This window comes from Puma concolor, chromosome C1 (assembly GCF_028749965.1).
Source record: "Puma concolor isolate L17-30 chromosome C1, mPumCon1.1.hap2, whole genome shotgun sequence".
NCBI classification, from domain to species: Eukaryota; Metazoa; Chordata; class Mammalia; order Carnivora; family Felidae; genus Puma; species Puma concolor.
Window position 1 is genome coordinate 107468859 of NC_141674.1, and position 22783 is coordinate 107491641.

General features: G+C 44.8%; 1 protein-coding gene across 10 annotated transcripts; it reads right to left on the reverse strand.

Annotated features, from left to right (window-relative positions):
- Nucleotides 1–8861: 8861 nt before the first annotated feature.
- Nucleotides 8862–22561, reverse strand: FLG2 (filaggrin 2). Of its 10 annotated transcripts, none has more exons than XM_086718254.1 (5): nt 22195–22303; nt 21388–21547; nt 18270–20349; nt 16487–18152; nt 8862–16261 (listed from the first exon to the last, which is right to left on the reverse strand). In XM_086718254.1, coding segments are annotated over exons 1-5 (10725 nt in total). In that variant the 5' UTR covers nt 22197–22303; the 3' UTR covers nt 8862–9444. The 10 variants fall into 10 exon arrangements, with proteins under 10 accessions (XP_086574380.1, XP_086574382.1, XP_086574381.1 ...); XM_086718256.1 differs by having other exon boundaries at nt 8862–15727; nt 15953–16261; nt 16487–20349; XM_086718255.1 differs by having other exon boundaries at nt 8862–15136; nt 15362–16261; nt 16487–20349.
- Between the last annotated feature and the right edge of the window lie 222 nt (nt 22562–22783).

Consider the following 22783-nt stretch of genomic DNA (forward strand, 5'->3'; position numbering starts at 1 on the left):
AACACCCAGTGCTCATCCCAAAAGGTGCCCTCCTCAATACCCATCACCCACACTCCCCTTCCCCTCACCCCCCATCAACCCTCAATTCTCAGTTTTTAAGAATATCATGGCCTTTTGTAGCAATGTGGATGGAACTGGAGAGTGTTATGCTGGTGTTATTTTGATAGGGATTGCACTGAATATGTAGATTGCTTTGGGTAGTATCGACGTTTTAACAATATTTGTTCTTCCTATCCAGGAGCATGGAATCTTTTTCCATTTCTTTGTGTCTTCTTCAATTTCTTTCATAAACTTTCTATAGTTTTCAGTGTATAGATTTTTCACCTCTTTGGTTAGACTTATTCCTAGGTATTTTATGGTTTTTGGTGCAACTGTAAATGGGATTGATTCCTTGATTTCTCTTTCTGTCACTTCATTGTTGGTGTATAGGAACGCAACCGATTTCTCTGTGTTGATTTTATATCCTGAAACTTTGCTAAATTCATGAATTAATTCTGACAGTTTTTTGGTGGAATCTTTTGGGTTTTCCATATACAGTGTCATGTCATCTGTGAAGAGTGAAAGTTTGACCTCCTCCTGGCTGATTTGGATGCCTTTTATTTCTTTGTGTTGTCTGATTGCAGAGGCTAAGACTTCCAATACTATGTTGAATAGCAGTGGCAAGAGTGGACATCGAAAGGGTTTCTCTTTTATCTTCACTGCCTCTGTCAAGGCCAGCTAGTATCCTTATAATTGTTATTTAAAATTTTTTTTAATGTTTATTTTTGAGAGAGAGAGAAACAGAGTGTGAGCAGGGGAGGGGCATTGAGAGAGGGAGACACAGAATCTGAAGCAGGCTCTAGGCTCTGAGCTGTCAGCATAGAGCCTAACGTGGGGCTTGAACTCACAAACCATGAGATCATGACCTGAGCTGAAGTCCACTGCTTAACCGATTGAGCCACCCAGGCACCACTTTATAGTTGTTATTTTAAATTCTAGTTCAGATATCTTACTTATATTTGTATTGATTAAATACCTGGCCGTGAGTCCTACTTCCTCTTCTCCTTGTCATTTTGTCCAGAAAAGAAAAGAAAAAACAAGTAACAAAGAGCAAAACCAAAAAACCTCCCTAAAAAAAAACCCAAAAATGAAACAAACAAAAAAACCAAGCTAGGTCCTGGGCGTGTTTTGGTCTGCTTGTTAAAAAAAAATCTAGATCCAAAAATAAAAATAATGTAAAATAAAATAAAATGAAAATGAACAAACAAAAAAGTTTTTAAGTTAAAAAAAATACATACATATATGTATATGGTGCCTGGCTGGCTCAGTCAGTTAAGTATCTGACTTTGGCTCAGGTCATGATATCACAGTTCATGAGTTAGAGCTTCACATCAGGTTATCTGCTGTCATAACAGACCTCGCTTCAGATCCTCTGTGCCTCCCCCCCACCCCTTCCCTACCAGTGTGCGTGCTCTCTCTCTCCAAAATAAGCATTGAAAAAATCTAATATATATATATATATATATATGTAATAAAAATTTTAACAAAGAAAATAAGTGAAAATTAAAAAAAATAAAGAGAAAAATAAACATGAAATTAGATCCTGTTTCTGCTAGAGCTGAACCTTTGTATCACTCTTTGGTCAGTAGACTAGGTTCAAGCAAGTCCTTTCTGGGGAAAGGGCCTGCTGTATTTATTCTCAGGCTGACTTCTTTCAGGGGAAATGCATCTTCCGCCGGAGGTGTTGGGGCTTAGTGTAGGCGGATCTGGCTTCCAGTAGGTGGTGCTGTGTTGCTGTCACTGCTGATTGGTTGGATGAATATAGTGGAGCCCTTCTCTCTAGCCCCAGAGCATAAAGATTGTGTTCCCCTCTCTTCAGGGAACCCTCGCAGAAGAGCAATCAATAACCCCTCTTTTGTCCCCAGTTTCCATCAGAACCCTGTGTTCACATTGCCTATATCCAAGCTTTTTAATCTCAGGCACGTGACTGAGTTTCAAAACTCCAAATTTTAGGGACTTCCACTCCAGAGATGCACTCTGTTCCTCTGGGGGAGGGTCTCACTGTGCCTTTTGCCGAGGAAAGTGATCCCATGACCTCACAGCTGTTCAGAATTTATGTCAAAACATAGCAGAAAGCTGGAACCCCTGCTTGCTACCTTCAGTCCCAGTAACCTTCCCCTATGCCTGAAACAGTGTAGCACATTGGCACCACCCATCGTTCTTTCAACCCAGGGGATCCTCAGACCATGATGTCATTCCTGGGATTCCTCCCCACTTTGCCACCTAAGCACCTTTGAGCCAGGCACATCTCCCACTATAGTAGACTGCTAAAAGTTCAGATTTTGCTATCTGCTGCTTATGATACTCTGCGGTAGCTTCCATAAACAGGTTCCCTCTCTGCTGCTGTAACCACAGCTTTGTCTCCCCCAAATCATATCTCTGCACCTCCTGTTTTCTGGAAGGTGGTCACTTTTTTACTTGCAGACTTGTGGTTTTGTTCTCTCAGACCTGTAATTGATTTCTTGCCTGTTCAGAATGATTTGATTACTATTTAGTAGTGTTGGAGGGATGGGACAAGCTTAGGGTCTCCCTGCTCCTCCGCCATCTTAACTCTCCTAAGTCTTCTAGTACTAAAGTAATAATGGTGAGAGTGGACATCCCTGTCTTGTTCTTCACTGTAGAGGAAAAGCTTTCAGTTTTCCCCCATTGAGGATGATATTAGCTATGGGTCTTTCATATATGGGCTTTATGATGTTGAGGTAAATTCCATCTATCCCTACTTTGTTGAGGTTTTTAAATTTTTTTTATTTTTTATTTTTAATCAGAATTGGATGCTGTCAAATGGACTTTGTCAAATGCTTTTTCTGCGTCTATTGAGAGGATCATGTAGTTCTGATCCTTACATTAATGTGGTATAACACATTAATTTGTGAATATTGAACCATCCTTGCAGCCCCAGAATAAATCCCGCTTGCTTGTGGTGAATTTCTTTTAATGCACTTTGGGATCATTTTGCTAGTATTTTGTGGAGAATTTTTACATCCATGTTCATCAGGGATATTGGCCCGTAATTCTCTTTTGTAGTGGGATGTTTGTCTGGTTTTGGAATCAAGGTGATGCTAGCTTCAGAGAATGACTTTGGAAGTTTTCCTTCCATTTCTGTTTTTTGGAACAGTTTGAGAAGAATAGGTATCTTTATTTTTTTCAACGTTTATTTATTTTTGGGACAGAGAGAGACAGAGCATGAACGGGGGAGGGGCAGAGAGAGAGGGAGACACAGAATCGGAAACAGGCTCCAGGCTCCGAGCCATCAGCCCAGAGCCTGACGCGGGGCTCGAACTCACAGACCGCGAGATCGTGACCTGGCTGAAGTCGGATGCTTAACCGACTGCGCCACCCAGGCGCCCCAAGAATAGGTATCTTTAAATGTCTGATAGAATTCCCCTGGGAAGCCATCTGGCACTGGACTTTTATTTTTTGGGAGAATTTTGATTACTTATTCAATTTGTTTGCTAGTTATCAGTCATTCCATATTTTCTATTTGTTCCTGTGTCAGATTTCGTAGTTAATGTTTTTAGGAATTTATCCATTTATTTCAGACTGCCCAATTCGTTGGCATGTAATTTTCATAATATCCTCTTATAATTGTTTGTATTTCTGTGGTGTTGGTTATGATCTTTCGCATTTGTGATTTTATTTATTTGGGTCCTTTCTCTTTTTGATAAGTTTTTCTAGGGGTTTATCAATTTTATTAATTCTTTCAAAGAACTAGCTGTAGGTTTTATTGATGTATTTTTTCTTATATCATTTATTTCTGCTCTAATCTTTATTATTTCCCTTCTTCTGCTGGCTTTAGGCTTTAGTTGTATGTTAGGTTGTGTTTTTGAGAGTTTTCTTGCTTCTTGAGATAGGCCTGTTTTGCTATGTGCTTCCTTCTTATTACTGCTTATTACTGCTTCTGCTGCATTCCAAAGGTTTTGGATCATTATATTTCTATTTTTATTTGTTTCCATGTATTTTTAAATTTCTTCTTTAATTTCCTGGTTAACTAATTCCTTCTTTAGTAGGATGTTCTTTAACCTCCTTGTAGTCCTTGCCTTTCAAAAGTTTTTCATGTGGTTGACTTCAAATTGTAGCATTGTGGTTGAAAAATATGCATGGTGTGACCTCAGTATTTTTGTATTTGTTGAGGCCTGATTTGTGACCCAGTATGTGATCTGTTCTGGAGAATGTTCCATGTGCACTCGAAAAGAATGTGTATTCTACTGCTTTAGGTTGAAATGTTTTGAATATATTTCTTAAGTCCACCTGGTCCAATATGTCATTCAAAGCCATTGTTTCCTTATTTATTGATTTTCTGCTTAGATAATCTGTCCATTGCTTTTAGTGGTGTGTTAAAGTCCCCTTCTGTTATTGTATTATTACCAATGAGTTCCTTATGTTTATTATTAATTGTTTTTTTATATTTGGTTGCTCCCAAGTTGATGGCATAAATATATAATTGTTAGATCTTGTTGGATAGACCTCTCTATTATGATATAGTGCCCTTCTTCATCTCTTATTACAGTCTTTGTTTTAAAATCTTATTGTCTGATATAAGTAAGGCTACTCTGGTTTTGTTTCGATGTCCACTAACAGGATAAATGGTTCTCATCCTCTGACTTTCAATCTACAGATGTCTTTAGGTATAAAATGAGTCTCCTGTATGCAGCATATAGATGGCTCTTGTTTTTTGTTTGTTTGTTTTTGTTTTTGTTTTAATCCATTCTAACACCCTATATCTTTTGAATGGAGCATTTTGTCAATTTATATCACAATGATTATTGATAGATATGAATGATACATATTATTTTATTGAATGACATTTTATTTTACTACATGTTTTGTCATTGTTTCTGGAAATTTTCTATAATCTTTTATAATTTTTTTATAACCCTTTATAATCTGTAACTTTTGGTCCTTTCCTTCCCATTCAAATAATCCTCTTCAGTATTTCTTGCAGGGCTCATTTACTGGTAATGAACTCCTTTAGTGTTTGTTTATCTGGAAAATACTGGTAATGAACTCCTTTAGCATTTGTTTATCTGGAAAACTCTTTATCTCACCTTCTGTGCTGAATGGTAGCCTTGCTGGATAGCGTATTCTTGGCTGCATATTTTTCCCATTCAACTTGTTGAATACATCATGCCACTCCCTTCTGGCCTGCCAAATTTCTTTGGAGAGATCTGCTGCTAACCTTGTTTGTCTTACCTTGTAAGTTTGGTATTTCTTTTCCCTTGCTACATTTATGATTTTTTTCCTTATCTCTATATTTTGCAATTTTTACTATGATATGATTTGTTGTTGGCCTGCTTTTGTTGATTTTGATGGGAGTTCTCTGTGCCTCCTGGATTTGGATGTCTGATTTCTTTCCCAGAGTAGGGAAGTTTTCAGCTCAAATAAACATTCTACCCCATTTCCCCTCTATTCTTCTTCTGGGACTCTTCCTATAATACAGATGTTACTATGTTTTATGAAGTGGCTGAGTTCCCTGAGTCTACCTTCATGACCCAATATTTTTCTTTTTCTCTTGTTTTTAGCTTCATTATTTTCCTTAATTTTATCTTCTCTATCACTTATTCATTTGTCTTCTTCTTTCCTTGTGGTCATTATTTTCAGTCCATTTTGCATCTCAGTTTTAGCAGTTTGTATTTCAGCCTGACTAGTTTTTAAGTCTTTTATCTCTGTGGTAAGGTACTCCCTTGTGTCTCCTATACTTTTCTCAAGCCCTGCTGGTATCCTTATGATTGTTGTTTTAAATTCTGAATCAGGCATATTACTTATATCTGTTGTGGTTAGATCCTTGGTTGTGACCCTTTCTTGTTACTTCCTTTGGGATGAATACTTCCATCTTGGCATTTTTGTCTAGGTCTCTATATTCTTCTCTGTGTTAGGAAAGCCTGCTGTGTTTCCTGCTTCTGAGAGTAATGGCTTTATTCAGAAGATGTCATATAGTATCCAAGGACTGGTTCTTCAGTATGTATCTCTGGTGTATGCTGTTTGCACTTTGCTGCTGTGTTTCCCTCAGGTCATTCCTCTGGGAGTTTCTCCTTACCTGAAATGGGGATTATCTGGACCTTTTCCAGAAAGTGGCAAGTTGTAACTAGGAGTGCTTTTGTCTGCTTGTTAAAAGAGGCTTGGTGCTTATTCCCCTAGAGCTGAAGCCTTTTGGCAGTCTGTGGTCAGTGGACTTGGTGCATGGGGTGGGGGGTGCTGTTCTTCTGGGGAAGGGGCCCATTGCTCTGGTTCTCAGGCACACTTGCCCTAGAAAAGAAGCACCTGCAGAGCTCTGTGAGGTGGGGTTGGTCTAAGCATCTCAGGCCTTCACTGTGGGTAATGTGTTGCTCACTGAAGTCAGTCCATGCTGATGGGTGGGGGAGAACAATGGTGCCAGCTCTCTCTCTCTCGTCCCCAGACAAGGGAGTTCACATTTGCCACTGTCTGGGAAGCCCTCCTAGAAGAGCAAACAATCTCCCCTTGTGTGTTACAGGCCTCCCTCATATCTCTCCTCTCACTCTTTCTGTGTCTCTGTGTCCACCCAGCTGTGCAGTGCACCTGTGTTTTACCCAGGCAGGCCAGCTGAGTTTCAAAACTCCAGACTTTAGGAAATTGGCATGGTATGGTCCTGCAGTAAACCCCTGGGGGTGGATCTCACCTCACTGGGGTTGGTGCTGGTTTGTCTCAGAAGGTCAGTAGCATCAACATGCAGGAGCTTGGAGTTTAGATTAAAGTGCAACAAAAGCCTATATCCAGGTTAGCTGCCCTCAGCAGGTGTGTCTGCCACCTACACTAAGGGGCGGGGGATACAATGTTACCCACTGACTCTTTTGTCCCCTAAGAGACAGTATCAGCTCTCCCAGATGCACTCCAAGAAGGGTGATCCATCTTTTCCTGTGCGTCCCAGGGTATCCTCAAATTGCAGTGTCTGCTCCCAGGCCTTTGCCCTCCTTCTCCAGAGGAACACTGCAGCGCCCACTGAGTTCCACACCAGCCACAGTGCAGACTTCTATAATTCCAGTCTTTGAGCTCTGCTGGTTGTAAAAACCCTTGATAATCAGCCCCTCTCATTTTCCCAGTCAATGGCTTCGGGGAAGTATTTTCCTTGTGTGATCCCTGTGTGCTTCTCTCTCTCTCTCTCTCTCTCTCTCTCTCTCTCTCTCCCTCCCTCCCTCCCTCCCTCCCCACCTCTCCATGATCAGGGATCCCTCCCCTCCCCTCTTTTTTCCCCCAAATCACATCTCCACACCTCCTACCTTCCATGATATGACCTCTTCTCTCCTTCTGGTTTGCAGTTTGTTCTGTCAGACCTCAGATTTATTTCTTGGGTGTTATATCACAATAATTTGATATTTATCTAGCTGTCTGTCAGTCCTCAGATATATTTCTTGGGTGTTATATCACAATAATTTGATATTTGTCTAGCTGTCTTGAGGGACAGGTAAGCATAGGGTCCTCCCATTACTCCATCCTCTATGCTCCCTCTACCAATATTTAAATTTCTTCTTATTTTTTAATGTTTATTTATTTTTGAGAGACACAGGGAGGCAGAGCATGAGCAGGGGAGGGACAGAGAGAGAGGGAGACACAGAATCAGAAGCAGGCTCCAGGCTCTGACCTGTTAGCACAGAGCCTGATGCGGGGCTGGAACTCACAAACCATGAGATCATGACCTCAGCTGAAGTCAGATGCTTAACCGACTGAGCCACCCAGGCACCCACCAATATTTAAATTTCTAATGATGCTCTGATAATTAGTATTTACTTAGTGAATTAATGGTGAATGTATGAATTGATTATTATTTAGGATTAACTATCATAGACTCAGTTATTTTTTTTTCTGTGTACATTAATAGTACATTAAGTATTTTATTTTCTTTCACTAATAAACTAATATGACTAATGTTCTGTTGACCACATAGCACGGTGGTCAAAATTTATATCATCTTGCTTAAAATATTAAAAACTAGATAGAATATATTCTGAGTATAATAAGAAAACAGAGCCCATGTTTTGTTTTTCATATAACTTCTGCCCCCAATAGGGACACCCACTGATGAATTTCACTTCAGTTTGAATTTCAAAAGTGGAGGTGGAAGAAAAGTTGCTTCAGTTTTTTGGGGGAGGAGAGAATGATGGGATACCAGATTCTGATTTAGGGCATTGTCATTCTTTTTGGTTAGATTAAATAAGTCTTGCTTGGATTATTTTCTTTCAGTCTGTAAATTGTGGGGATGATGTTTAAAGTCCTTATGAGTTATAGTATTCTGAACATTTTCTTTAGATTTTATTGTAAACTTTCTACTGAGGTTAGTATCTTTTGTATATATTTTTCTATTCCTTTTTACATATTTTGCTATTCATAATAAATGTATGTATTGTTTTCCTCCTAGGCAAGAGTATATTTTTTATTGTTGTTGTTGTTGTTTTTTTTTTTCATTTGGAAACTTCAGGACTCCATTAGCCTCCACTCCCATTAGCCTGCATTGATGGGGGAGGGATTTCAATTAGTGTATTTATCAGAGAGAGTCTATGGTGCATACCTCTTATTTCCAGAGTTTAGGTTTCTCAAGTCATGTTTGACAATGGTTGTTGTAATGATCATGATTAACTAAAACATCTGACTTCTCAGTATAAACCATCTCTTCCTATAAATGCTTTGGATAATGATTAGATTGAGGAGAGGACTAGATGTAGTTGAGTTTCACCTTTTCTGGACTCTTTGTTATTGGTGTCTTGATGCTTCACTTACATCTGGGTGCCCAGAGGCAGAAGAATGAAATGTGCATCTGTCCCCGGGACAGGGAGCTGTATTTGTGTTTGTGAGGATAAAAGAGAAGAGAAACCTTACCTTGATGTAAAATTTATTGCCAATTTTATGCAATATAGGAGATCATGACAATAAATTCAAAAATAGTAGTATCTAGTTCCAGTGGTGGCACAAAAGATGCAAATATTCTGACTCATCACCTACTATAACATTCTTTGTTCAGAACATGGAATGTGTTACAATATTATTGGAGAAATTTTGGCTCCAAAATCATGTTTCTTAGCTCCCTGGATAGGTTTGTCAGTGGTCAATTAAAATAAAATCTGGAAAGTCCATGATCTGAGTCTGAGAAATTTTTAAAAAATGCTCATTTTATCCTAAAGCACCCAAATGACTTTGTCATATAGTTTTGAATATAGTTCCAAATGCTATTTACTTCTTCCATTCATTGTTTTCTAACCAAAGAGCTTAGTGATTGTGGAGCCTTACAAAAACCTTGCACCAAACAAAAGAAATAGAGTACAGTGCTACAGTTAAATAAAAGGACAACTATATACCCCCCTACCAAAAGAAAAGATCATGTATCTTAATTCCATGTTGTATGTCTCATTTCTTTTTTGGGTTCTTATTTGAGCTAGTTTGTTTTCTGTTGGTTTCAAATTATTCAAAGTAATAATACCTTTGTTCTTGGACATATTCATAGAGTGGAGTGTTACCTTCTAAGTAAAAGGAACCTGATTCTGTTCTCTCCCTTTTATGGCAATCTCTGGCCTCAGAGTTTCTTGTATGCATGTTGTCCACATCCTGACTATATATACTGATGCTTCCTAACAAACTTGATGTGGGCCCTTGCTTTTGTTTTTCCCCACTCCATATGGTTTTACTGCTTGATGAATGTCTATACCCATATTTTTCACTTCCTGTAGGGTCTTGTCTATTAAGAGAGTGACTAGAAATGAACCCTTGCCTCCTGCTTCTGCTATCACTTGACTGCTCATAGCTGTCACTTGATTGGTCATGGCTATATACTTGTCTTTCATTGGTGCTGAATCCAGATTGACCCAGGATGTCTACTGATTGTCTATTACTTGATCCTTGTCTTACTAAACTTGTGCTGGATCTTATCTGCTCATGAGAAGATGTATCTCCCAAATGCTCCTGGCTGGATTCAGGCATACTTATATTATTGAACTCCGACTGTCCATGAGTAGATCCTGATGATTCATGAATCTGTTTCCCCCAATCTTTGGAATTCCCTTTATTACCACTATGGGATCCCTGCCTAAGAGTTGAACCAGATTTTGAATGGCAATGAGCTGATATAGATTGTCCATGGCTGAATATAGAATGGTTGCTTGATTGCCAACTTCCAGATTGAACATGAGTGTCACTTGATGGTTCATGACTTACTACTGAATGCCCATGACTAGATCCCTGCCTTCTAGTTACACTGGATGCAGACTGATTATGGGAATCAACTGATTGTCCATGACTTGAACCTTGTCTTTCTGTTATTTCAGTTGCTTTTGATCCTGTATGGTCATAACCAGAAATTAATTGTCCATGTGTAGACACTTGATTGTTTGCAGCTCTCTCTGTTGACCTCAAAGGGCTAGAATTGTGGCTGCTTGTTCTGCTGCCCCCAGAGGGTCCATACCCAGACTGCCCATAATCATATTCAGCACTTCCATAACTGCCATGTTTCCATCCTTGACCTGATCCATGTCTTTGTCTTCCACTAAGCTGTGACTGAGAATGACTTACTCTAGATTGGTGATGACTGCTATGTGAATGCTTACTTATGCTATCACTGGTGTGTCTATGAGTATCATGCGACTGTGTATGGCTGGATCCACCTTGTTCTGTTGTGCCAATTCCTAACTGTCCACGAGAAGATGTGGTGTGCCCCTGAGCTGAACCTGAGAATGTAGATTTGTCTCCAACATGTCTATGAGAGGATGCCTGTACTCCTGATCTTCTGGAACTAGGTTGCTTATGAATTGAAGTCTTCCCTTGTTCAATTATGGAATGTTTAGAACTATCTCCTGACTCTTCAGTACTAGAACCATGTCTTCTGGTTGTATTACTAACTGTGTTTTGGGGGATAGAACCAAAATGCCTATGACTAGAAACTGAGTGTCCTTGTGACACACCTGAGTGCCTTTCAGTGTCGCTGGACTCACTCACACTAGATCCCTTTCTTCCAGTCCACCTGGATTCTGCGCTGGTGGCTTGTCCATGACCAGACTGGGCAGGTCCAGTGGTGTCTCCTGTCTGTGGGCGAGTAGTTCCCAGTCTACCTTCATGGGTAGATGTTGACTCTCTAAGTTGAGATCCAGCATGGCCATGAGGGGACGCTGTGTGTGTCTGTGGGACTCCTGAAGGCCTTTCACTGGACTCATTGATGCTGGATTCTCTTCTTCCAGTCCTACTGGATTCTGACCTGGTGGCTTGTCCATGAGTGGACTGGGTATGTCTAGTGGTGTCTCCTGCCTGTCTGTGAGTAGTTCCCTGTCTTCCTTCCCGGGTGGATCCTGATTCTCCATGTTGAGATCCAGCATGGCCATGAAAGGACCCTGCCTGTGTCTGTGGGACTCCTGAAGGCCTTCCCCTGTCCCTGGACTCACTGCTCCTAGATCCTATTCTTCCCGTCCTACTGGATTCTGTCCTGGTGGCCTGTGCATGACCAGACAGTGTATGTCTGGTGGTGTCTACTTGCTGTCCGTGAGTAGTTTCCTGTCTTCCTTCATGGGTGGATGCTGACTCTCCCTGTTGGAATCCAGGGTGGCCATGAGGGGACCCTGCCTGTGACTGTGGGACTCCTGAGTGCCTTTCACTGTCACTGGACTCACTGATACTGGATTCTCTTCTCCCAGTCCTACTGGATTCTGACCTGGTGGCCTGTCCATGACCAGACAGTGCATGTCTAGTGGTGTCTCTTTGCTGTCTGTGAGTAGTTTCCTGTCTTCCTTCCCGGGTGGATCCCGACTCTCCATGTTGAGATCCAGCCTGGCCATGAGGGGACTCTGTGTGTGTCTGTGGGACTCCTGAGTGTGTTTCCGTGTTACTGGATTCACTGATGCTAGATCCCGTTCTTCGGGCCCTACTGGATTGTGTCCTAGTGGCCTGTCCATGAGCAGACTGGGCATGTCTAGTGGAGTCTCCTTGCTGTCTGTGAGTTGTTCCCTGTCTCCCTTTCAGTGTGGATCCTGACTCTCCCTGTTGGAATCCAGGGTGGCCATGAGGGGACCCTGCCTGTGTCTGTGGGACTCCTGAGTGCCTTTCACTGTCACTGGACTCACTGACACTGGATTCTCTTCTCCCAGTCCTACTGGATTCTGACCTGGTGGCTTGTCCATGAGTGGACTGGGTATGTCTAGTGGTGTCTCCTGCCTGTCTGTGAGTAGTTCCCTGTCTTCCTTCCCGGGTGGATCCCGACTCTCCATGTTGAGATCCCGCCTGGTCATGAGGGGACTCTGTGTGTGTCTGTGGGAGTCCTGAGTGCCTTTCCCTGTCACTTGATTCACTGGCACTGGATCTGCTTCTTTGGGTCCTGCTAGATTCTGTCCTGGTGGCCTGTCCAAGACCAGAATGAGCTTGTCTAGTGGTGTCTCCTTGCTGTCTGTGAGTAGTTTCTGGTCTTCCTTCCCAGGTGGATCCCGACTCTCCATGTTGAGATCCAGCATGGCCATGAGGGGACCCTGCCTGTGTCTGTGGGACTCCTGAGTGCCTTTCACTGTCACTGGACTCACTGACACTGGATTCTCTTCTCCCAGTCCTACTGGATTCTGACCTGGTGGCTTGTCCATGAGTGGACTGGGTATGTCTAGTGGTGTCTCCTGCCTGTCTGTGAGTAGTTCCCTGTCTTCCTTCCCGGGTGGATCCCGACTCTCCATGTTGAGATCCAGCATGGCCATGAAGGGATCCTGCCTGTGTCTGTGGGACTCCTGAAGGCCTTCCCCTGTCCCTGGACTCACTGCTGCTAGATCCCGTTTTTTGGGTTCTACTGGATTCTGTCCTGGTGGCCTGTCCATGGCCAGACAGTGTATGTCTAGTGGTGTCTCTTTGCTGTCTGTGAGTAGTTCCCTGTCTTCCTTCACAGGAGGATCCCAACTCTTCATGGTGAGATCCAGCCTGGCCGTGAGTGGATCCTGTGTGTGTCTGTGGGACTCCTGAGTGTGTTTCCGTGTCACTGGACTCACTGATGCTAGATCCCGTTCTTCGAGCCCTACTGGAGTCTGTCCTGGTGGCCTGTCCATGACCAGACTGGGCATGTCTAGTGGAGTCTCCTTGCTGTCTGTGAGTTGTTCCCTGTCTCCCTTTCAGTGTGGATCCTGACTCTCCCTGTTGGAATCCAGGGTGGCCATGAGGGGACCCTGCCTGTGTCTGTGGGACTCCTGAGTGCCTTTCACTGTCACTGGACTCACTGACACTGGATTCTCTTCTCCCAGTCCTACTGGATTCTGACCTGGTGGCCTGTCCATGACCAGACAGTGCATGTCTAGTGGTGTCTCTTTGCTGTCTGTGAGTAGTTCCCTGTCTTCCTTCCTGGGTGGATCCCGACTCTCCATGTTGAGATCCAGCCTGGCCATGAGGGGACTCTGTGTGTGTCTGTGGGACTCCTGAGTGTGTTTCCGTGTTACTGGATTCACTGATGCTAGATCCCGTTCTTCGGGCCCTACTGGATTGTGTCCTAGTGGCCTGTCCATGAGCAGACTGGGCATGTCTAGTGGAGTCTCCTTGCTGTCTGTGAGTTGTTCCCTGTCTCCCTTTCAGTGTGGATCCTGACTCTCCCTGTTGGAATCCAGGGTGGCCATGAGGGGACCCTGCCTGTGTCTGTGGGACTCCTGAGTGCCTTTCACTGTCACTGGACTCACTGACACTGGATTCTCTTCTCCCAGTCCTACTGGATTCTGACCTGGTGGCTTGTCCATGAGTGGACTGGGTATGTCTAGTGGTGTCTCCTGCCTGTCTGTGAGTAGTTCCCTGTCTTCCTTCCCGGGTGGATCCCGACTCTCCATGTTGAGATCCAGCCTGGCCATGAGGGGACTCTGTGTGTGTCTGTGGGACTCCTGAGTGCCTTTCACTGTCACTTGATTCACTGGCACTGGATCTGCTTCTTTGGGTCCTGCTAGATTCTGTCCTGGTGGCCTGTCCATGACCAGACAGTGCATGTCTAGTGGTGTCTCTTTGCTGTCTGTGAGTAGTTCCCTGTCTTCCTTCCCGGGTGGATCCCGACTCTCCATGTTGAGATCCAGCATGGCCATGAAGGGATCCTGCCTGTGTCTGTGGGACTCCTGAAGGCCTTCCCCTGTCCCTGGACTCACTGCTGCTAGATCCCGTTTTTCGGGTTCTACTGGATTCTGTCCTGGTGGCCTGTCCATGGCCAGACAGTGTATGTCTAGTGGTGTCTCTTTGCTGTCTGTGAGTAGTTCCCTGTCTTCCTTCACGGGAGGATCCCAACTCTTCATGGTGAGATCCAGCCTGGCCGTGAGCGGATCCTGTGTGTGTCTGTGGGACTCCTGAGTGTGTTTCCGTGTCACTGGACTCACTGATGCTAGATCCCGTTCTTCGAGCCCTACTGGAGTCTGTCCTGGTGGCCTGTCCATGACCAGACTGGGCATGTCTAGTGGAGTCTCCTTGCTGTCTGTGAGTTGTTCCCTGTCTCCCTTTCAGTGTGGATCCTGACTCTCCCTGTTGGAATCCAGGGTGGCCATGAGGGGACCCTGCCTGTGTCTGTGGGACTCCTGAGTGCCTTTCACTGTCACTGGACTCACTGACACTGGATTCTCTTCTCCCAGTCCTACTGGATTCTGACCTGGTGGCTTGTCCATGAGTGGACTGGGTATGTCTAGTGGTGTCTCCTGCCTGTCTGTGAGTAGTTCCCTGTCTTCCTTCCCGGGTGGATCCCGACTCTCCATGTTGAGATCCCGCCTGGTCATGAGGGGACTCTGTGTGTGTCTGTGGGAGTCCTGAGTGCCTTTCCCTGTCACTTGATTCACTGGCACTGGATCTGCTTCTTTGGGTCCTGCTAGATTCTGTCCTGGTGGCCTGTCCAACACCAGAATGTGCTTGTCTAGTGGTGTGTCCTTGCTGTCTGTGAGTAGTTTCTGGTCTTCCTTCCCGGGTGGATCCCGACTCTCCATGTTGAGATCCAGCATGGCCATGAGGGGACCCTGCCTGTGACTGTGGGACGCCTGAGTGCCTTTCACTGTCACTGGACTCACTGACACTGGATTCTCTTCTCCCAGTCCTACTGGATTCTGACCTGGTGGCTTGTCCATGAGTGGACTGGGTATGTCTAGTGGTGTCTCCTGCCTGTCTGTGAGTAGTTCCCTGTCTTCCTTCCCGGGTGGATCCCGACTCTCCATGTTGAGATCCTGCCTGGTCATGAGGGGACTCTGTGTGTGTCTGTGGGAGTCCTGAGTGCCTTTCCCTGTCACTTGATTCACTGGCACTGGATCTGCTTCTTTGGGTCCTGCTAGATTCTGTCCTGGTGGCCTGTCCAAGACCAGAATGAGCTTGTCTAGTGGTGTCTCCTTGCTGTCTGTGAGTAGTTTCTGGTCTTCCTTCCCAGGTGGATCCCGACTCTCCATGTTGAGATCCAGCATGGCCATAAGGGGACCCTGCCTGTGTCTGTGGGACTCCTGAGTGCCTTTCACTGTCACTGGACTCACTGACACTGGATTCTCTTCTCCCAGTCCTACTGGATTCTGACCTGGTGGCCTGTCCATGACCAGACAGTGCATGTCTAGTGGTGTCTCTTTGCTGTCTGTGAGTAGTTCCCTGTCTTCCTTCCCGGGTGGATCCCGACTCTCCATGTTGAGATCCAGCCTGGCCATGAGGGGACTCTGTGTGTGTCTGTGGGACTCCTGAGTGTGTTTCCGTGTTACTGGATTCACTGATGCTAGATCCCGTTCTTCGGGCCCTACTGGATTGTGTCCTAGTGGCCTGTCCATGAGCAGACTGGGCATGTCTAGTGGAGTCTCCTTGCTGTCTGTGAGTTGTTCCCTGTCTCCCTTTCAGTGTGGATCCTGACTCTCCCTGTTGGAATCCAGGGTGGCCATGAGGGGACCCTGCCTGTGTCTGTGGGACTCCTGAGTGCCTTTCACTGTCACTGGACTCACTGACACTGGATTCTCTTCTCCCAGTCCTACTGGATTCTGACCTGGTGGCTTGTCCATGAGTGGACTGGGTATGTCTAGTGGTGTCTCCTGCCTGTCTGTGAGTAGTTCTCTGTCTTCCTTCCCTGGTGGATCCTGACTCTCCATGTTGAAATCCAGCATGGCCATGAGGGGACCCTGCCTGTGACTGTGGGACGCCTGAGTGCCTTTCACTGTCACTGGACTCACTGACACTGGATTCTCTTCTCCCAGTCCTACTGGATTCTGACCTGGTGGCTTGTCCATGAGTGGACTGGGTATGTCTAGTGGTGTCTCCTGCCTGTCTGTGAGTAGTTCCCTGTCTTCCTTCCCGGGTGGATCCCGACTCTCCATGTTGAGATCCAGCCTGGCCATGAGGGGACTCTGTGTGTGTCTGTGGGAGTCCTGAGTGCCTTTCCCTGGCATTCGATTCACTGGCACTGGATCTGCTTCTTTGGGTCCTGCTAGATTCTGTCCTGGTGGCCTGTCCAAGACCAGAATGAGCTTGTCTAGTGGTGTGTCCTTGCTGTCTGTGAGTAGTTTCTGTTCTTCCTTCCCAGGTGGATTCCGACTCTCCATGTTGAGATCCAGCATGGCCATGAGTGGACCCTGCCTGTGTCTGTGGGACTCCTGAAGGCCTTCCCCTGTCACTGGACTCACTGCTCCTAGATCCTGTTCTTCCTGTACTACTGGATTCTCTCCTGGTGGCCTGTCCATGACCAGACAGTGTATGTCTAGTGGTGTCTCTTTGCTGTCTGTGAGTAGTACCCTGTCTTCCTTCACGGATGGATCCTGACTCTTCATGCTGAGATCCAGCCTGGCCATGAGGGGACTCTGTGTGTGTCTGTGGGAGTTCTGAGTGCCTTTCCCTGTCACTTGATTCGGTCACACTGGATCTGCTTCTTTGGGTCCTGCTAGCTTCTCTCCTGGTGGCCTGTCCATGACCAGAATGAGGTTGCCTAGTGGTGTCTCCTTGCGTTCTGTGAGTAGTTTCCCATCTTCCTTCATGGGTGGATCCTGAGTCTCCCTGTTCGAATCCAGGGTGGCCATGAGGGGACCCTGCCTGTGACTGTGGGACTCCTGAGTGCCTTTCATTGTCACTGGACTCACTGACACTGGATTCTCTTCTTCCAGTCCTGCTGGATTCTGACCTGGTGGCTTGTCCATGCCCAGACTGGGTATGTCTAGTGGTGTCTCCTGCCTGTCTGTGAGTAGTTGTCTGTCTTCCTTCCTGTGTGGATCTCGACTCTCCATGTTGAGATCCAGCATGGCCATGAGGGGACCCTGTCTGTGTCTGTGGGACTCCTGAAAGCCTTCCCCTGTCCCTGGACTCACTGCTGCTAGATCCCGTTTTTCGGGTTCTACTGGATTCTGTCCTGGTGGCCTGTCCATGGCCAGAATGGGCACGTCTTGTGTTGTCTCCTGCCTGTCTCTGAGTAGATCTTTCATTTTTACCTGTGGGAATTCCTCCTGATTTTTCATGGTCATTTTCATAATGCTCCCGGGTAGTTGCTGAATATGTCTCCCATTTATCTGTCTGGGCTTGACTGTCATTTTTGTGGTTATGTTTCGTGTCCTGTGTTGTAGAAGTCCTTCTGTCCTGACTTGATCCTTGCCTTTGTTGGCTATGTCCATGAATGCTGTCATGATCTTCAGTCTCTTTTGCTGTTGTACTGTGTCTCTTGTTTCTCTCATTATCCCTCTGAGTAGTTTTCTTTGGGCCTGTTTCTCTTATCTGAGTGTGGGCTGAATCTGATATGGGTCTTCCATGTTTTGGACCCTCTTTTCCTGAACTAGTGTGAGAGCTTTCTTTTCCCCTTACCCTAGATTCATGTTGTTCATATCCAGAAGATTCTCCTGAGCTAAACCCATGTTGATCATAAGTAGAAGACTGACTTGTGCTAGCATGTTGATCAGGGTTAGAGGACTTTCCTGAGCAGGATCCTTGGCCAAAATTGGAGGATTGCATTGAAGTGGAACAGTGTTGACCACAGCTAGACTGACCTGATCTAGACTCTTGTTGTCCAAAGCCAGAAGAATGACCTGAGCCAGTCCCAAAGCTAGGGGACTGTTGTGAGCTAGATCCATGTCCAGAGCCTGAGGATTGACCTGTCCCAGACCCATGTTGTCCAGAGCTAGAAAATGGACCTGCACCAGACCCTTGTTGTTCAAAGGCAGAGGACTGACTTGAGCCAGACCCATGTTGACCAAAGCCAGAGGATTGGCCTGAGCCAGACCCATGCTGTCCAAAACTAGAGGAATGACCTGAGCCAGACCCATATTGGCCAAAGCCAGAAGACTGACCTGAGCTGGATCCATGTTGTCCATAGCCAGAGGTCTGACCTGAACCAGACCCATGCTGGCCAAAGCCAGAGGACTGTCTTGAGCTAGACCCATGTTGTCCAAAACTAGAGGACTGACCTGAGCCAGACCCATGTTGTCTAAAGCCAGAGGACTGGCTTGAGCCAGAGCCATGTTGTCCACAACCAGAGGACTGACCTGAGCCAGAGCCATGTTGTCCAAAACTAGAGGACTGACCTGAGCCAGTCCCATGTTGTCCAAAGCCAGAGGACTGGCTTGAGCCAGACCCATGCTGGCCAAAGCCAGAGGACTGGCCTGAACCAGAGCCATGTTGTCCAAAACCAGAGGACTGACCTGAGCCAGACCCATATCGTTCAAAACCAGAGGACTGACCTGAGCCAGACTCATGTTGTCCAAAGCCAGAGGATTGGCTTGAGCCAGACCCATGTTGGCCAAAACCAGAGGATTGACCTGAGCCAAACCCATGTTGGCCAAAACCAGAGGATTGACCTGAGCCAGACCCATGTTGGCCAAAGCTGGAGGACTGACTTGATCCAGACCCATACTGACCAAAGCCAGAGGACTGACCTGAGCTGGATCCATGCTGGCCAAAACCAGAGGATTGACCTGAGCCAAACCCATGTTGGCCAAAACCAGAGGATTGATCTGAGCCAGACCCATGTTGGCCAAAGCTGGAGGACTGACTTGATCCAGACCCATACTGACCAAAGCCAGGGGACTGACCTGAGCTGGATCCATGGTGGCCAAAGCCAGAGGACGGTCCTGAACTAGACCCATGCTGACCAAAGCCAGAGGATTGCCCTGAGCTTGACCCATGTTGTCCAAAACCAGAGGATTGACCTGATCCTGACCCATGTTGTCCAAAGCCAGAGGTCTGACATGAGCCAGACCCATGTTGTTCAAAGCCAGAGGACTGGCATGAGCCAGAGCCATGTCCAAAGCCAGAGGACTGACATGAGCCAGATCCATGTTGTCCACATTTAGAAAATTCCTTTGAACCAGACCCTTTTTGATGAGAGTTTGAAAAGTGTCCACAAGAACCAGATCCATGTTGACCATAACTAGAAGACTGACTTGTTCCAGACCCATATTGTTCACAGCAAGAGGACTGACTTGAACCTGTTCTCTGTTGTCTTCCACAGTTCTGTGTCTGACCACATGCTCTAGATCCGTATCCTCTTTGACTAGAAGACTGACTACAGAAGCTAGGCTCATGTTGACCATATCCAGAGGACTGACCTCCCGAGATACATCCACGATCTTGTCTTCCACTACTTCCTGTTTGATAACCTGACTGAGTGCAGCTAGATTGATTTCCTTGCCCTCCAAATCTACCTTCCTGACAGGAACTAGAAGTATTTTGTGGACTTCCACACCCACCCGAATTGCTGGAACCACATCCATAGCTTTGTCTTCCACTGTCTTCTGAACCTTTAGAGCTAGACCCAAGCTTTTGTCCTCCACTATTTCTTGACTGAGTAGAGTTTGATTCATGCCCACCAGCATCCAGTCTATGTGACAGACCACCATGACTTTTCCTCCTCTCACTCTTTGACCCAGATCCAGATTCTGATTCATATTCCTTCCCAGATTCCCTGGTGGGGCTAACATGTGACTTGTTTCTTCTATCCCCCAGCTCTCCAGAGCTGGAACCATGTCTTTCTTTGTCACTATTCCATGAGTGACCAGACCCACGGTGTCTTTTCTCAGATTTCTCTTGGTTCTCTGAGCTAGATAAACCACCTTGCCTTCCCAGCCTCCTGGAATTTGACCCATGTCTGTGTTTCACACTTCGCCTCAAACCCTCAGAACCATAACCATACTCCTCTCCCTCCCTCCAGTTTGAATGCCTGTAACCTGATTTCTGTTCTGGTGCATCTTCTTCATCCTCTTCTGTTTCACTTTCTTCCTTATGGTGTCGGTGACCACGCCTATGCTTCTTTGACCCTGAAGCTTTGCAGTATTCTTTGCTGAGAACCTTGTTGCAGGCCATAGCCAGCTTGAATACCATCAGAAGAAACTCAGTAAAGTCCAGTCTTCGGTCATGATCTCGATCTAGCATGTGCATGATGACATCCACTGTGTCTGGATCATCTGGGTTCTGTATACAAGTGACATACCAAAGGAGACCTGGTCAGCTTAGCCCACATAGCTAAAATATTCAAGTAGAAAAAATAAAATAAAATATTCAAGCAGAGCTGTGGAATTGTGGATGTTTGACAATAGGTATTTTTTTTTTTTAGAATTTTTTTTCAATGTTTATTTATTTTTGGGACAGAGAGAGACAGAGCATGAACGGGGGAGGGGCAGAGAGAGAGGGAGACACAGAATCGGAAACAGGCTCCAGGCTCCGAGCCATCAGCCCAGAGCCTGACGCGGGGCTCGAACGCACGGACCACGAGATCGTGACCTGGCTGAAGTCGGATGCTTAACCGACTGCGCCACCCAGGCGCCCCGACAATAGGTATTTTTAATCCAGTCAAGGGTTACTTTAAGCTAAAGCAGCCTAATAATTAGGATCCAGCAGGTGAGAAGAGGTAATAGAAAAGAACTATTGGGTTCTCCAACAGAGTACAATTCAAGGACCTAAGGTAGGGGACTAGGTACTCAGGTATATAAAAGAAGGAATTGAATAAATCAAGTTTAGTACCTGGTATATTTTAGTTTTACATAAATTTTAAATATTACATGCTAATATATTCTTTGTTAGAATCTATACTTTTAAAGTTATTAGCTGAGTCCTTCCCAAGTAAATGGGGGAAAAAATGCTTGTTTTTTGTTTATAATTTTTAGTAATTCTGGCTACTTAGTCAGATCTCCTTGTAGACATTTCCCTCTTTATACTTTTTCTTCTTTTAACTCATATTTTAGCACAAATTTATTTTCTGTTATTTTTCATAAGGGGAGACCTGGGAGCATGAAAAAGTCTGAAGGTCTATATGGTGGGGGTAAACAGGAAAATGAGGGAAAAATCACCTTTATAAAAATAAATTCTGCTCCAACAGACTTTCTGATGTGCCCAAGAAGTACCACTCATAGTTTGCCCAAAGACTACTGAGACTGTGCAGTTTTTAGCTACTCTTTGGTCACATAACAGAGAATGGATAGGACCCTAGCAATCTTGGTAGATGGTTCTCACCTTCAGAATTGGACGGAACTCTTTCTCTAGAAGTTCCTTTAGCTCATCCTTGCTCAGTGTGCCACACTCCCCATCTTGGTTGGTATATTTGTAGAAAACATCAATGACTGTGACAACACTTCTTAAGAGGTCGGTCATCTTTTTGCAAGTTAAAGTGTACCTGAAGATAAAAGAAACAAAAGACCCTATTATTCATTTTCTTTTTTAAAAAATTTATAAGTAATTCTAACTTTAATAATAATCATTCTAGTTTTTCAAGTCTCTTACACTTGACAAATACAACAAATAAGGAATGGTTGAGGATCTGTCAACACAGTAATAACTAACTTTGTTAACTTTGAGTTACTTTGCTAAGATTGTCATGGCATGTTACTGGCTGAACTGGGATAAGCACTCAGATCTCCATGTCCTGGGTGAATATATTCCTTACATAATGTCTCTACACTTTGTGTACTTTGGTGTTCTGAGTGTTGTCCTGGAGCTTCTAAAGTTTCCAGAACCACTCAGATGTATTGTCCCAGTCTCTCTGGTTAGTTTCACTGGTTCTCTTGAGTTAAAAGTGACAGAATTTCTATCATACCTACTTCTCCTCTGGCCACCAGAAGCTAAACAGGACTACTAAGGCCTTCAGCAAATAGAAAACGGTGCTACAGAAGCATGAGATAGCCCTTATCAGAGCTCAAGTACTATCCTAATCTCAGCCTTGACCAAACACTGTTCTTTTTCAGTAACCAGAAAGAAAGACTCAGCAATGCAGGCAGTAGCTTGACTAGTAGATGATTTGATCTTGGAGCCCCAAGGACTTACATTAAACAGGGAAGGGACTCTACACCAGGGCTGACCTCCGCCCTATTTGAGCTGGGCAATCCAGAAAAAAAATGTCATGCAAAAGACTGGGAAGAGAATGTGGAATGGCCTAGAAGAAGGCAAATTTCTTGCATTATTCATCTTGGCAACAACAGACCCCAGGATAAAGTAAACTAATCAAAAAATTAAAAGAAAAGAAAAAGAGATGAAAAGGCCAAATATATATTAACTCTGGCTTAGCTCTTACTCCTGGATTTCTGCTGTGGATAACAATCAACCAAATATTCATCAGTATAGCTGGATGAATTTTCTCTCACCTGGTTCACCAAAGGAACACGTAGGATAAAGCTTGATGCAGCTTGCAGGGTGACCAGTGGATTGAGATAGTGGCCCTTATATAACTAGAAATGTGTGGGTGCTGCCCTCTGTGGGATGGACTGATTCATTTCTAATCAAATCTAACCCCTCCTCTGTCCATGTTTATCTTCCTACTTCTTCACATTCTTATCTTTGATATGATTGCAGAAAGGATGGTGCTGGCCCAGCTTTCAGTATGAGGACATGTTACAGAACACTTTTTTTTAGCGTC

What these genes read in the sequence shown, in the direction of transcription:
- FLG2 (XM_086718252.1), bottom strand. An exon ending in AGTTCCGTCCAATTCTGAAG is followed by an intron (nt 20,350 to 21,387) that starts GTGAGAACCATC and finishes ACTTGTATACAG; the next exon opens with AACCCAGATGATCCAGACAC. An exon ending in CATGGAGAGTCGGAATCCAC is followed by an intron (nt 16,262 to 16,486) that starts CTGGGAAGGAAG and finishes GTCGGGATCCAC; the next exon opens with CCGGGAAGGAAGACAGGGAA.